At 31.8% G+C, this 14,728-nt stretch overlaps 1 protein-coding gene across 1 annotated transcript in view; it reads right to left on the bottom strand.

Moving 5' to 3' along the window:
• The window catches only part of LOC124355822 (dynein axonemal heavy chain 8), a 154,570-nt gene extending 140,063 nt beyond the window's left edge, over positions 1–14,507 (bottom strand). The window contains exons 1-9 of the mRNA XM_046806976.1: positions 14,426–14,507; positions 11,935–12,157; positions 7,759–7,895; positions 6,613–6,811; positions 6,351–6,511; positions 5,805–5,981; positions 3,792–4,013; positions 3,556–3,657; positions 826–972 (exon numbers count right to left, since the gene is read on the bottom strand). Of these exons, the coding sequence (XP_046662932.1) occupies positions 826–972; positions 3,556–3,657; positions 3,792–4,013; positions 5,805–5,981; positions 6,351–6,511; positions 6,613–6,811; positions 7,759–7,895; positions 11,935–12,088 (1,299 nt within the window). The 5' untranslated portion in view covers positions 12,089–12,157; positions 14,426–14,507. The remainder of the gene's footprint in view (positions 1–825; positions 973–3,555; positions 3,658–3,791; positions 4,014–5,804; positions 5,982–6,350; positions 6,512–6,612; positions 6,812–7,758; positions 7,896–11,934; positions 12,158–14,425) is intronic.
• Positions 14,508–14,728: the final 221 nt, after the last annotated feature.

Raw genomic sequence — 14,728 nt, 5'->3', positions numbered from 1 at the left:
ATCTGCTTAACGATTTGTTACGAACTTGAATTGCATAATACTGATCTGTTACATGGTAGCACACTCGCCCGGCAAGTGAGAGATTTCAAATCCTGGAAGAGAGAGTAATTTTTGCAAGTCAATCCTTATTGAAGTTAATGCTGTTTATACAAATTTAATTTATATATATTTATTTATTTATTTATCTGTATAAATATATAGATAAACTTTTGAATAGGAGGTGGTTTCTGGCTGTGAGAGTCATATATGTGAAGTTATGCAGAAACTTTCAGTATATGCTACCAAGATGTCAATTGCAATCAGCTGATTTTGTACATAAAACCTACCTAAAAATAACTTTTTAAAATCTTAAAAGAAATTTTAAGTTGAAAATGATGTATGATGAGATTTTCAGAATATAAAATACCTGTAGTGAAAAATAAGGTAAAACGGCTTGATAGAACAGTGCACTCTATTGTATTAAAATTCATACATTTTTTGATAATCCTTAGGTTATGATATCAATTTATTCAAACATTTATCATAAATTACTAAAAGATAACTATTTTAATTTCCTGACCAAACAAGAAACCCTTAGAACTTTATAAGGCTATATATCTTGCATTGGGTTCGGGAGCAAAATTTAGTTTAATAATAATTAGAGTCATGCTAATCTCCATCCTTCCTATATAGGATTTAGTATAAAATAATAAACCTGACAAATACTACTTAATAATTATCAATCTTGATGGGATACTGCAGTTGGCTTTAGCACTTACTTTTTTTTCAAATATAATAAATTCCAGCTGTATAATTAGGGTGTATGTAATGGCATCTAAATGTTACCTTGGCTAAACGAGTTTTGAATGTTTTAAACTTTCCAAAGACAAACATTTCTGATGCTTCAAGATTGGTTTCATCTTCTGCATCCTCTATCCTTTGTTTGGCATCACAATAGACGTCATGATAACGTTTATAGAGTCTTGTACATACCTGAAATATATAAATCTAATGTTTTAATCAAATAAGGATTTATTAAATTTCTAATCATGTTAAAACACATTTATCTTATGAAATTTCAAATCTCACTTGGTATATTATGAATGAAGTACAAAATATGTACACATTATTTTTGTAACATAAAAATCTAAAAATATGTGTACACATTATATTAAGGAAAAAATATAATAATAATTTTCATTCCTTATTATTTTAAGGAATGAATTAATATTCATTCCTTCATAGGTTTTAATGTATATTGTCTTTATAGCAATGGTATAACAATTGTGTCACTAATATAATATTTCACTTAAATGCATGTGTGTCACTTTTTATTCTATTATGTGTTATAATATTAACCCTTACAGCACTGAGCTAAAATGGGCTAATTTCCCTGTAGCACTCATTGACTGAAGAAAGCCAAAGTTTATTTTTTGCAAATGCCCAATTTTTTCATACTTGTAACCTTTATAAAAAGTTTGAACAACATAAAAAAGTTGGAGTTGACCCAGTGGGTCTCGGGGTTGACGAAGGGGAGATACCGTTCACTGGTGTGTCCCCCCCTTGGTCCAGGTGATTGCTTAAACTGGTATTTTTTCTGATATATGAAAGATTGTCCAAATCAGTCCACTAAACAAGATCCCATTACTTGCTCTTCCGTAAGACTACAGGCCTATCAGCATCTTACCTGCTTCATCCAAATGTCTTGAGCGAATGGTACAATGTCAAATTACTGAATTTCTACAGTCCTTCTAAAACATTTAATACTGTAAATCGCACTCTGTTAGTACAAAAGTTGAGATGCATAGGATTTTCCATTGAGGTTCTAACAAGGATGGGATCTTATCTAGGTGGAAGACAGCAGTGTGTTATGGTTGAGGACATCAGATCTGACTGAAAGCCTCTTATTTGTAGTGTGCCACAAGAATCCATTATTGGCCCTTTACTTTTTTTACTGTATATAAACGATAAAAGCAAGGTCTTGTGACACATACAAAGTTTCACTCTTTTGCTGATGACTTACAAATATATGCTCACTGTAACGTTAGTAACATTAACCAAACTATTGGAAACATTAACTTGGACATTCAACAGATTGTACTTTGGACTGAAACTCAACTCAGACAAAACTAAACCCATAGTAATTGGGCATTTTAGACTTTTGAGTACAGTTTACTTTAACAACGAAAGTGGTTAACGGCGAGGCTGTAACATACTGTAGTAGTATGAGGAGTTTAGGATTGACTATTGCGAAAATACTGGACTGGACTGACTACGTTGTAGGTACCTGTAAAAAAGTATTTGCAGCAGTTCATACGCTGAAGAGAATGCAACGATTTCTACCACTCCACATAAAACTTATATTTATTAAATCACTCATATTTCCTCAATTCTTTTACTGTTGTGTAGTAATTAATGACATGATAATAGAATGCAGAAAATCCGAAATTATTGTTTACGTTTTTTTGTTTAACTTAGAGTGCATTAAAATTGCACTATCTAAGAGCTTTTCAAATCCTAATTTTACTTTTATCTATCCTAAAAACCGGGTTTCCAAAATACTTTGCAAACTGTTTTGAGTTCATTGCTATTGAAGAAGGCGTGAGGAACACCCGCACTAGCTCGTCAACACTGTGAATTCCTCATCATAAAATGGCTGTTTTCAATAAATCATATGTAATATCTGCTTGCTGATTGTAGAATTCTCTCCCAGCTCCTATAAAGTCTTTGGAGAACCGGGATCGGTTTGCTTCGGCTGTTAAGTTGTATTTTTTACAGAGGTTTGTACTTGCATAACCCTATGTATTAATATTTTTTACACCAAAAGAAGAGGGTAGATACGTTATATTTATATTATTATTATTAACAGCACATAATGCATGCAATCAATACCATAATATGTAAAACTTGTTACTGCTGAAAAGTAGCTGAGGAAAACATAAATTAGTAGCACTATAAACCGGAGAGTAAATTCAGCTGATCCTTCAACTACTGATATACAACTGCAACGTATGGAACATTTATAAATGTGTTTCAGAAAACTAAACTAAAGAAAAATCATTGTTAAAAACATTCAGTTGACTAGTAATAATGCTTATACAATCTACATCACATTATTAAAACTAGCTTCTGCAACTTTAGCTTGTAACTGTGCCGGTGTACAAGCCCAGTTACTGCATGACAAGATATTTCATCAGTGATCAGCAATGGCAATCCTAAGGACTCTAGGCAGCAACTTTACTATGCAGTAAATACAAATCTTCTTGTGAACTTGGTTGTGGAAGCCAAGTTAATTATAGTGTTTAAAAACAGTTTCCATTAACAACTGGACAGCATATTGATTATTTTGATATGTTATATAGTAATATTAATTGGAAAATATACTGTAGTTATATTATTATTCAAAATTAAGTGTCTGAAACAGTTAACAGGAACATTTGGCATCATTAAGTGCAATAAGTATTGTAAGCAGTGTAATACAAAGTAATCGTAAAAACTAATTTTTAGTGTCAAACACATGAAATATCCATAGTATTCTATATATCTTTTGAGAATAAAACTGTTTATTTTACTTACACACATCTTTCTGATAACTTCACTTTTCTTCTGTTGCCATACTGTTTTTGTATTATTTTCTGTCAAATATAATATACATGTATTCAGCATTTGGTTGGTCACCTAGAAAAATTATTAATTTAAATTAACAAAAATTTGTTCAAGTTCTAAATTTGTATGAATAACGAAAAGGTTTTTAATGAAATAAAATAACTAATAGTTACTCAGCCTCAAAATTGAATGCAAGAAACGTTTACCTTGACCAGCAGAGTGGTGATCCTCTCAGCAGTATTTAGGAAACGTGACATCGCGTATGTCATGCGTATTGCATACAGCAGGCTTGGGAGGTAGCTGGTCATAGTCTCTGGAGACATTCTGTACAGAGGCTCTAGGTACCGCTGAAGAGCGTACAAGTACTTTACATTGTCTGAGGCCTCATTCTCACTGAAAGTCACCCAGTTGTCAAAGAATTTCCACTTCTGCAATAAGATGACAACAATATCAACACAACAAAATCCAAGACGATCGTGTTGACAGAAATAAATGGAAAATAAATGAACAGCAACACTAATTTATCATATTTCAGAAGCAAGCAATGATAAATCTTAATGTTATCACTTGTTAAACTGAGCTTCCTATACAACAAAGACACCATGACTGTTGATTGGTCTGTGGCACTGGTATCAGGACCAATTCAAAGACCTAATATTTTTGTTGATTTGTCCATTAAGAAAATAAAAGTATTTAATAATTAAATCAATTTGAAGATCTCTGAAGTGTTGAATTGAAAAGTTTCCAAAGATGTGTAAACTCTTTTACTTCTGAAAATTCTATAAGTAGGACAGCCAAAAAGTAGTGATACTTTAGTCATCTATATATATGAGAACCAGAGAATCCTTATAAGCAAAAATCAATAGACGAGAAAACAACTGTGACCAAAAGATAGTAATCTTAAACCAAGAATGCAGAACCTCAGCACTGTAATGTTATATAGAAAATCAGTGTTGAAAATTTTTGTATAAGGCTAAATAAATAAATTTATGTAATAATGGTTGAAAAAATCGATAAAACTCAAAAGAAAACTTTGTATTAATGTTAAGAAGGTCTTTGATTAAGGACCTAAAGAGTTGTTAACACAGTAGTCTTTAGGGAAACAGCAACAACTATTTTTAAAAGTTTCTGGATGGCCAAGGTTTTTTTGATAGTAATTTGTGTTCTGCTTATATGGAATAGTATCTAAGAACAGCGGCCTAAACGTGACAAGAGGCCAATTAGAAAACCATAAACCCTGCCGTCAGTCTAGTGTCATCCACGAAAAGAGTGACAGCAGGTTTTATGGTTCTGTTAAAATGACTTTCAATGTGTTTTGGAAGCTCATTAATGTATATGAGGAAAAGTGGAGGTCCAAGAATAAATTCCTGAGACACTCCTGTCTTAATAACAGAAAAATTAAAAAAAAATACTGCTGGAAATTATTGCGGATTTCAACACATTGAATGTGCCCCAAATAAACAAGTTTTAAACCACTGAAGTACTAATCCTCGAAATCCATAACTTTCAAGTTTACCAAGAAGTAAAGATGATCTACAACATCAAATGCCCTGATGAGGTCACAAAAAGAGACCAAGGGTGTGCTCTCTAGAATCAAGAGATGATATAATTCTTTTTATAGAGTTAGCTATGGCAAGTTCGGTGTTTGATCCAGGTCTAAAGCCATATTGACTTTGGGTTAAAATTGTATTCATTTCCAGGAAGTATACATGTTTATGAGTGGTATAAACGTTTCATAGATGGCCGTGAAGACATTAAAAGATGACAAACGCTCCGGACACCCTAGCAGATCAACAACCAATGAAAACATAAAAAAGTTAAAGAAATGGTTATGAACACAAGCACCATATATCAATAAAACAAGCCACTAATTTTTCTTGCTTTTCTTGAAAAGAATTCTCTAATAACATTGTCAAAGTTAATAAGTGAGAATACAAATTTGTAAAGTATAAATAGTCACATTACAATAAATTATGTATGCAATTGGCATTTGCCTAATTTTTGTATACTCGTATTCTCATAGATTCTTAAATTTGATTCGGCATTTGAAAAAATTATTCTTGTTGGAATTGTACTTTGTTATGCTTTATGCGGATTTTACTGTATGCAGTAAAAGACAATGATGAATGGTCAATTAGAACTTGTTTTATATACATAACTGATAGTCAAACTATAAATTATATTTTATTTTTGGTATTTTTTAAAACACTTCACCATACCTTGATGACCTTGGACCGTGCCTGTATTAGGAAGGTGATATAGGTAACACATTCAGGTGTTCTGCCATGTTCCACGATGCTAGCAAACATGGCCAGTAGTCGGCGCCAGTGTTCCAGCTCAGCCTCAGGCGCTACGTCAGGCCTCTCACTTCGGAGTTGCTCACTCTGTGTCAAAACCTGAGTGCAAACGTAACCACTGTCAGCCACATTAGTGCTTAATATTTCTCAAAGTTATCTCCACCTCATTATGCAACAATAAGAATATTATTCTTGTTCTTATATTATAGTTCATACTAGTAATGTAACTAAGAGGAAGGACTGTATGGGACAGGGCCCCCAAAAGCCCTAAATTATAAAAATATTTCTTTATCAGCCATCCTACTTTTATGCAGTTTTGCTATATACTGTAAATGTCTACAGACCAGTCAAGAATGTTCATGTATTCCAAGAGTCTGTGCCAAACCCACTTCATAGTCTACTTTAATAAGGATTAAAAACCTACTAAGGTAGGTACGAATATAAAACTAATCTTATTCAGAAATTCACCCATTCCATTTTTTTCATCCAGCTCCGCACAATCGTTTCTGCCCAACTGATCACATTTATGTTTGTCACTTGCTTCATTAGTTTGTCTGGTTCCTTTAAGATGTCATACAGTTTCTTGTCAGTCTCAAACTTAACAGCACCGTCTAAATCAGTTTTTGTCACTAAAAAAATAGGCAACATTAATGAAAATAGCTCAAGACTCAAGAGCTGAATTCACAACTAAATTATAAAATTACAAATTACAAAAAAACCCACTCCATACTTTTAAGAAAATTAACATAGCCTGAGAAGTCATCAAGGAAGTTTTTCTTGTTCTCCGGCCCCTTAATGGTGCGGTTCATATCTCCCCAGGCTGTTGTCCGACCCAGTTGTGGCTTGGTGACCAAGTCATGAAGGAAGTACACATAACTAATAATCGAAGTGTTTTCACCGTCTACTTGGAAAACTGCATACATTAAGTCCTGTGAACATTTAAAATTATAAATAAAATAGCTATAATTATTAATTATTCATCAATAAAAATCTATTGAAAACAATTATGGATTTACAAAACAACAACAAAAATAACTAAAAAATATGCAGCTTAGAAATACTGTTTGTGATTCGGAGGTGTCAACATAAATAAGTCCAACTCAACAAGTTTCGTAAATAATATCATAGAATTTTTAGAAATGTAAGTCTTTTAGATAGTGTAATATTATTGACTATTCATATTATAAACCACGTTGAAAATTAATTACCTATAAAATCAAATAATTTAACTATGAAATAATGATTTATTCCAGCATTTTTTTACAATAAAAAGAACAAAAACTCTTTGTACGGAATAAGAACTGGCCACGTTTACAAGTATTGTGGAACTTGTGAATAGTAGCTAAACAATAGTATAGTAAATGCGAATTTTCAGTGATGAATGTATAAGTTGTAATTAATTACATTTGAGTAAAAAGCTCCATATGAGCTAAGACCGTAAAAAGGTCGGCAGTCACAGCAAGCTAAAAGCACTGTTTCATTGTGAAGGGATTGTTTACAATGAGTTTACGTACATACAGAATAATTCAGACTTGATAACTCTATCACAACAGTGTACCAGCACACAAATAACAATTAGTTCAGCTATTATTGGCCAAGCATAAAAGTCCTTAAGTACAACATTCGCCAAACATTTCACCTTGTTTTTATTTAACTGAAAGGATGCAGATTTTATAATGTTACTGAAATTCAACAACAAACTTTTTACAATCCCAAAAATTACATCACAACTTACTGCGAGCAACACAAATATTGGAGTATATGGCATAACAAGAGAATTTCCTTATATTTTAAAGGACTATTAAAACTCAAAGCTGTATTTACATAATTCATTCAATAAAAAACCCCATGTAGTGACAAAACAGTGAAAACTCACCTCTGATGAGTTCCGGTTCTCAGAAATCCGATAGACGAGGATAGATGTGCCGCTCAGGTCTATATCTGAACAGTCCGACACGATCACTCTTCTCATCAATGCATCTTTGGGAAGACCATAAAAAAATCTTCCGCATTCTGCAACAGTCAAATACACTTCATAGTACGTATTTTCTAGAGTCGTTTACGTGTGAGGGTGATATAAAAGTGTTATAACAAACTGTATATTCATAAGATGAATGAAGAACTTCCTAGGTTTATAGTGGTATTATTGGTTTTTGGTTGGGTTGAGATTTATTTTTTTTATTTCAAAATCATTTCCATTCAAAAAAATTCCATAAAATCAGAAAAAAATAAATTATTAAAACTTCACTACTCCAAAAAGATTTAAAGCAGGAATATTGGACATTGTTTGTACTCAGACCCATGGGAAATGGCTGAACTTAAGAATGTGGTTTTCTTATAGTATCTATGTCAGGTTGCTATTTCAAGAAAAAACAATATTTTAAAATAAAATATTACTCAAGGAAATTACAGTTTTTCATAAATAAAAATTCTCTCTAGCGAGTGTGACATCTTAAGGGCCAGTCATCTTTCATAAATATACTATAAAAATGTCATATCTATGTAAAATGACATTTCCTAGTAGAATGGGTAAATTCATTTTGTACCTATTATTTCTCTTTAGAAAAGCTATTAAAACTTAAACAAAAAATTCTTTTAATTAAAATAAAATTACCCAACCAAACAATGATTGAATTATATTAAGTGCAACTGAGAGGTCTCCTCAGTCTCACACACAAGAAATTTTATAGCACTTTGGTATTTTATTTTGATAATTTACCGATGTTATATGCTACGTATATGTTTATGACTAAATCTAACCTACTCACTTGTGAATAATTACATGAAGATTCATTTATAATTCATATTAAAATTTGTAATAAAATGGACTCTTGGCTAGTATTAAACTAAAATAGTGATTGTGGAACTGATAAATTAATACATAAATAGTATAAGTAGTTTCTAAATTTCACCCCCAGCACCACTTCCACCATGTCATTCCTGAGTGGTGCTGTTAAGTACTGAACTGAAAAAGATTGAACTTACCAAGTAAAGTTTCCGGAATAGCCAAAAGAATAAAGATATTTTCTATCCCAAAATATTTAAAATTTTAGCTACCCCTACAGATTGTAATCATCTCAATTTTTACCAGCTTGTACTATGAAAACACAAATAAATTAAGACTAAATTAAATTGCTCATTACAACATTTATACAATGAAATTATTCTAAAAATTCTTTAATATGTTATTAGGGAATAATTTTTATTAAAACACTGAATCATTGTCATCTCTACCAGTTCATAAAATTTCAATTAATTTATTTTTGATATTACAAGTAAAACTGAGCAGATTGGGGTAGGTCAAAGTACAAATGGAAAATAACAACCAATAATGGCAATAAAACTTCAAGATTCAGAAAAATTTATGAAAATTCAGTACTATTACATAATTTATTATGAACATACTGAAACAATTACGTCACCGTGAAAGATCCAATCTTAAGTAAAAAGTTAAATTAACACCTTGAGCAAATTGAATTTGAACTATTCGCTTGTGCAATACAAATAGAGTAAAAAAGAAAGAATATCCCAATACCTCCTTTTAAAACCTGAAATTTATTTGAAAAAGTTAATTTAAATGAGCAAGACACCAGTACAGACTGAAATAGTTGGCACTTCACTTTTAACCCTTTGCACTCCTCAGTCCCTAAGAGGTGGACATGGTGCTTTACCTGTTGCACTCTGTGAATTCTCGGCGCAGCTGTGTCCGTACACTCCTCAGTCCACTTCTTATGGCCCAAGGTCATGTTCTCTACTACACTGAATATAGATGGAGCCAGATGTCTGTTCCACTCTGACATGTTATTCACAATCACAACAACAGGTGATTTTAAAGGGGCATTTTAAAAGGACAATTTTAAATGATCGTTTTTATGCTAAAGCGTTGCTTTCATTTTTCTCTTATTGATTATTTAATATATTTTGCATGGATTTAAAAATCAAAGTCTTAGATATATTTCTTTAAAGGTAAAAAGCAAAATTACTACAAGCAAATCCACAGATATAAGTAGTTAATTCTAAGGCAAATTTTTAATATATATATAGGTGTTTGAAAAGTCTGGGTACGGCTTGATATTTTACAAACCATAGCAGATAACATCTATAAACTTTTCACAGTGTCATATGGCTATGTAAACTATTTTTCCTTGCTATTACCATGACATGCCAACCATGGGGGGACGACCCACAGAAGAAAACATGGAAACCTTAAATTATTTAGAACTACGTCATCAAACTGTGACAAAATATCTGAACGAAAATAACATACAAGCAAAAACAAGAATCTCATTGGTTGTCACAACAACGATAGCTCACTGGAAGGTAATTGTTTGGGTTTGTTTAAATAGTCATGAGTCACCCAGCTGATAATTGCCAGCTGAGTTTCAGCGGGCAATCATCTTACAAAACAGACTTCAAAAATATTATTTCATATTTATTACTGCTGTTTTACATTAAATAAGTGGCATAAAAATTAATAAAACTATTTCAAAAATATTTTATTCATCTATAGTCTAGTTATCAATAGAAAGGGTTATTTTATTTTGTATTTTAAGAAACAGATAAATAACATTTCCTCCAAAAAATTGTACAATCTTGTTGATTATATAGTTTAGAATCAGCCAAGATATGGCAGAACATTATATATATAACAGAATTATTTACAAAAAATGTAATATAGTTAAATGTCACTGTCCATAAGAGGTGGCCAGAGGAGTTTAGGAGCATTTTAGCATCGGCCACTACATATGGACAGAGGAGTGCAACGACACGGCTCACAACAAAATATTCAGAGTTGTAGAGGATATGACCTTGGGCCATAAGAGGTGGCCAGAGGAGTGCAAATCACAAGTACTGTCATGCGGGCGGGGAGTGCAAAGGGTTAATATAAAAAATTCAGTGTTTATATTTGTTCAATTATTGAAGTAAAATCTTACAGTTAAGTGTTCTTTAACCAAATTTTAAAATCTTATTTATTCCACTATCACTACAACAGGAACATGAGTTAGTACCATTATTAAGTTATATTATATATTCTTGGAACTAAATTCTTGGCAGGATAATTTAGTGCAACCTAATTGGCAAGCATAGTAATTTTTTTCTCTCTTGATCTTGCTGCTGAGGAGGTGTGTCTTGTTCATAAGTAAAATTTAAACTTTCATATTATAAATTAGCCATTTCATGCAAGACATTTAGTTTGAATGTAATATAAAGTAAATTTTTAAATAGTAAAGTAACTTACCTATGATTATGTTTTATTTGCCATATTATTACAGATATACTTACTTGTGGTGATGTCCTTATGACGAGATCATGTTGTTATTATTATAAGTTTTCTTGATAAATGGCTAATACTGTCATAATTTTGTTTTAAGCAAGATCAAGTTCTTGTTCAACTTGTAATAGAATGATTCTTCTTCAATTTTAATTCTAATATTCCTTGTTGCGACTACAGCTGCAATGTCAAGCCAAGATGCTGACACTGCGGTGTGCGAATCGACATCAAAAAGAAGGGAGTCAATTGTAGTGTTTTATTAAGTGATTAAGTTCATAGGCAAAATTCCAAAGAACATAAGACACCAAGATATAATTTTAGTTAATTATTACTCTATTTTAGCAGCAATGTGGTAAAGTCTAATTTTTATTTCACATGTAAAACTTATTAGTAAACTTTACAATACAGATTATTTATTATTATGACCTCAGAGATCTCTAAACCCATGTGTTTCATCCATTCGGTATAAGATGACTAGTAACAAATCACAGCCAATTTTACATTGTTAACATTCAACATGAAATTTCTAACTGATCAACTTCCAGCAAATAACGTGCAACAGCATGGGCAATAAATTCAAAATCTTCAAAATTATTACAATTAACTTAGCAATAGAAATTTGAAATAAAGCAATAGTGCCTAGAAAAATATGTTAACATTCTTTACTAGTTTACATTTAATAGTTAGTTTTTACATTTATCAAGAAAGAATCTAGCTTCAATTTGATTCAAATTCATATTTGTAATTTAAGAGAGATCCCAAATCAAGACACATAATTACCAGGAGGAGGCGCTAATCTCTTGGCACAGTTAAAGATGATGGCCTGAGGACCTCCTGATGCAAAAAAATTGTCCATGATGACCAAATGTTGCTCAGAGTCCAGGATCCCTTCCTCCACAAATGTGCTTTCTTCATCCAAGTAAAATGCCACCATCTCAATAACAACCCTATAGATGCCATGGAGACGTGCGCCTCTCTCTACCCGTGCTTGTTTAAGTTTTGCCTAAACATAACCCGTTAATGTATATTTGAATCAAACTACTGCTTTGTCATAATATCTGTATCTTAAGGAATAATTAATGCTAAATGCAACCATGTATCTGATAGATAAATCAAGTTCTGAAGAATTTTGCAGTTTATTACAATATAGGGAAATTAACCTGTAACTCTCTTCATCACTATATATCAGTGACAATTTCAGTGTCGTAATCATGCAACAAATAATTTTGAATACATAATACAGCAAGTTCAAAATTTATGTTTAATTAGTAATCTTTTTCACCATAGTTCATTCCATAAAAAGATAAATTCTGCACATCCACAAGGGTATAAAACACTACTCTCTCTACCATCTGTGACTCTTCACCTCCTCAGGAAGAGGTTTTAGCAAAGGATCTTTAAAGGTAGAAAATATAAAGTTGGATATCATTTCCAGGTTCTTTATGAAAAGAGTATTGATATGTATTGAAATCAAATTTGAAAAACCCTTAAATAAAGCAGTACTTTTTTTAATCCATAATAGAACATGTTCTTCGGGTAATGCAAGTTATGCAAAATTTATTTGTATATTTATACTAGCTGTTACCCGCGGTTTCGCACGCAATCTTTAGAACCGAAGTCCTTATATTACTTAGTAAAAGCAATTATGGTGTAATATGATGGGAGTCCTATAAAAATTAAAACGTAAGTAGACATACATGAGGTAGATATTATCATGGTAAATAGTATCAGAGTTTAACTTAATTATTATATCATGTTTCGTACGTGTAGGAGCATTTCTGGTTCTAATTAATTATATACATAACGTAACAACTGAATCTGCCTTGTCATCCCGATCAAGAAAACACAAATCTCAGATCACACAGGTCTCGGAAACTTACTTCGGTCAAAAAGCATATATTTCCAGTCCTTGTCATATATTTCAGGTCTAAGATATTTCCAGTACCATAGTAGAGTTTGCCTTGTTGTTCTGACGAAGAAAAAATATATATACTTACGTAGGACCGAGATGCCTACTTTGGTTTAAAAGTGCCTACTTAAGACCGTTTAAATTCACTTACCTACTATGTCACAGTTTAGCTTGCCATATTGCCTCGATCAAGTTCGATTATCTAATTTTCATAAATCTATTTTGGTCCCTCCCTCCCTCTGTCACCCTCGTATTTTTGCCACATTGAATGTGTTAAGGTTATGCAACATTCCAAAATAATCGTTATTAAAGTTTTGAGTTACACTTGGTTTTTGAATTGTAGCCAGGTAAAGAAAGAATCGTTGAGGCATTTTTTCTCTGTTTTTCCAAACACCACTGTTAAAATACCATATCACAATGTCAAGGAAGCCCACCAGTTTAAAGTAAGTTATGTGAAAACATTCATAACTTTGTTCATTAAGTTTGGTTACATTACAGTGTTTAAATTATATTTAAAATGCATTACATGATTTAAATTTGTAACCTGCGCAATCTGGAGTAAAATTTATATATATATATATATATATATATATATATATATATATATATATATATATATATATATATATATATATATATTATTTTTTATTTATTATCTGCATTACACTATTGATCAAGCACTGTATACTTAATAATTAATCAATTTTAAATGTAAACAGATGTGTCAGCCAATTTCTCACACTATAGCTGAAGGTGTTAACAGCTGTTTAGTGCCAGTTTAATTTGGATTATGAAACATAAAAACTACATTTTTTCTGAATTTCAAAATATTCAAGGTAACTTTTCTTATATTTTGCTTCATAAAAACCTTCCATGGATTTCAATGAACATTTTACAAAAGGAATTAACTGAAGTGGTCCAGTCATTCTCAAGATTTGCACTTGGCAACACATTTTGCAATTCATTTTTATTTATAAGATTAATTGAGTAAAATCTTACTTTCTGAAAAAATGTTAAATACCTACTAACACCTTAACTGTTGTAGGTGTGTATCTATATCTAAGCACACACTTAGTTATATTCCTTATGTTCTTTCATTGTATTCTGTAGTGATTTGGACAGCTTTGTCTACCGACTGGACTGGACTGGACTGGACTGAATTGGACTGGCATGGCATGGCATACATTGTAGCACCTTCCTCATTACTAAGAGAAGATAGAGGGGGAGAGGGAGTGTGTGTGTGTGTGTGTGTGTGTGTGTGTGTGTGACTGTTCCGTTGAACAATCTCTGTCACTCTGGTCAACTTGGTTACTTGTAATGACCAACAGGTCTGATGATAGACACTAACACCAATGAACTTACCAATTTTGCCTTGACTGTTTCCTTTTGTTGACTCGTCAAGTCTGTTGTAGATGATCTTTTTAAAATGGATGATGAACGGTGGGTTTCCTGCAACAAGAACAAACTGTTTAAAATGTTAACCAGAAATAAAAACAAACTAGATTATACAGTTTCTGTCATGTTAATTTTTATATGCTTCATAAGCTGTAACTGCTAACAAGTCTGCTATACAATTGTGATAATTACTAGTTTGGCACTGGTTAGTGCCTCATTTTATTTACATAGTTCAAACTAAATTTACTATATGAATAAACACAGATCTTT

This window comes from Homalodisca vitripennis, chromosome 2 (assembly GCF_021130785.1).
Source record: "Homalodisca vitripennis isolate AUS2020 chromosome 2, UT_GWSS_2.1, whole genome shotgun sequence".
Lineage (NCBI taxonomy): Eukaryota > Metazoa > Arthropoda > Insecta > Hemiptera > Cicadellidae > Homalodisca > Homalodisca vitripennis.
The sequence above is the reverse complement of the archived record's forward strand: the minus strand, read 5'-3'. Positions and strand labels throughout refer to the sequence as shown.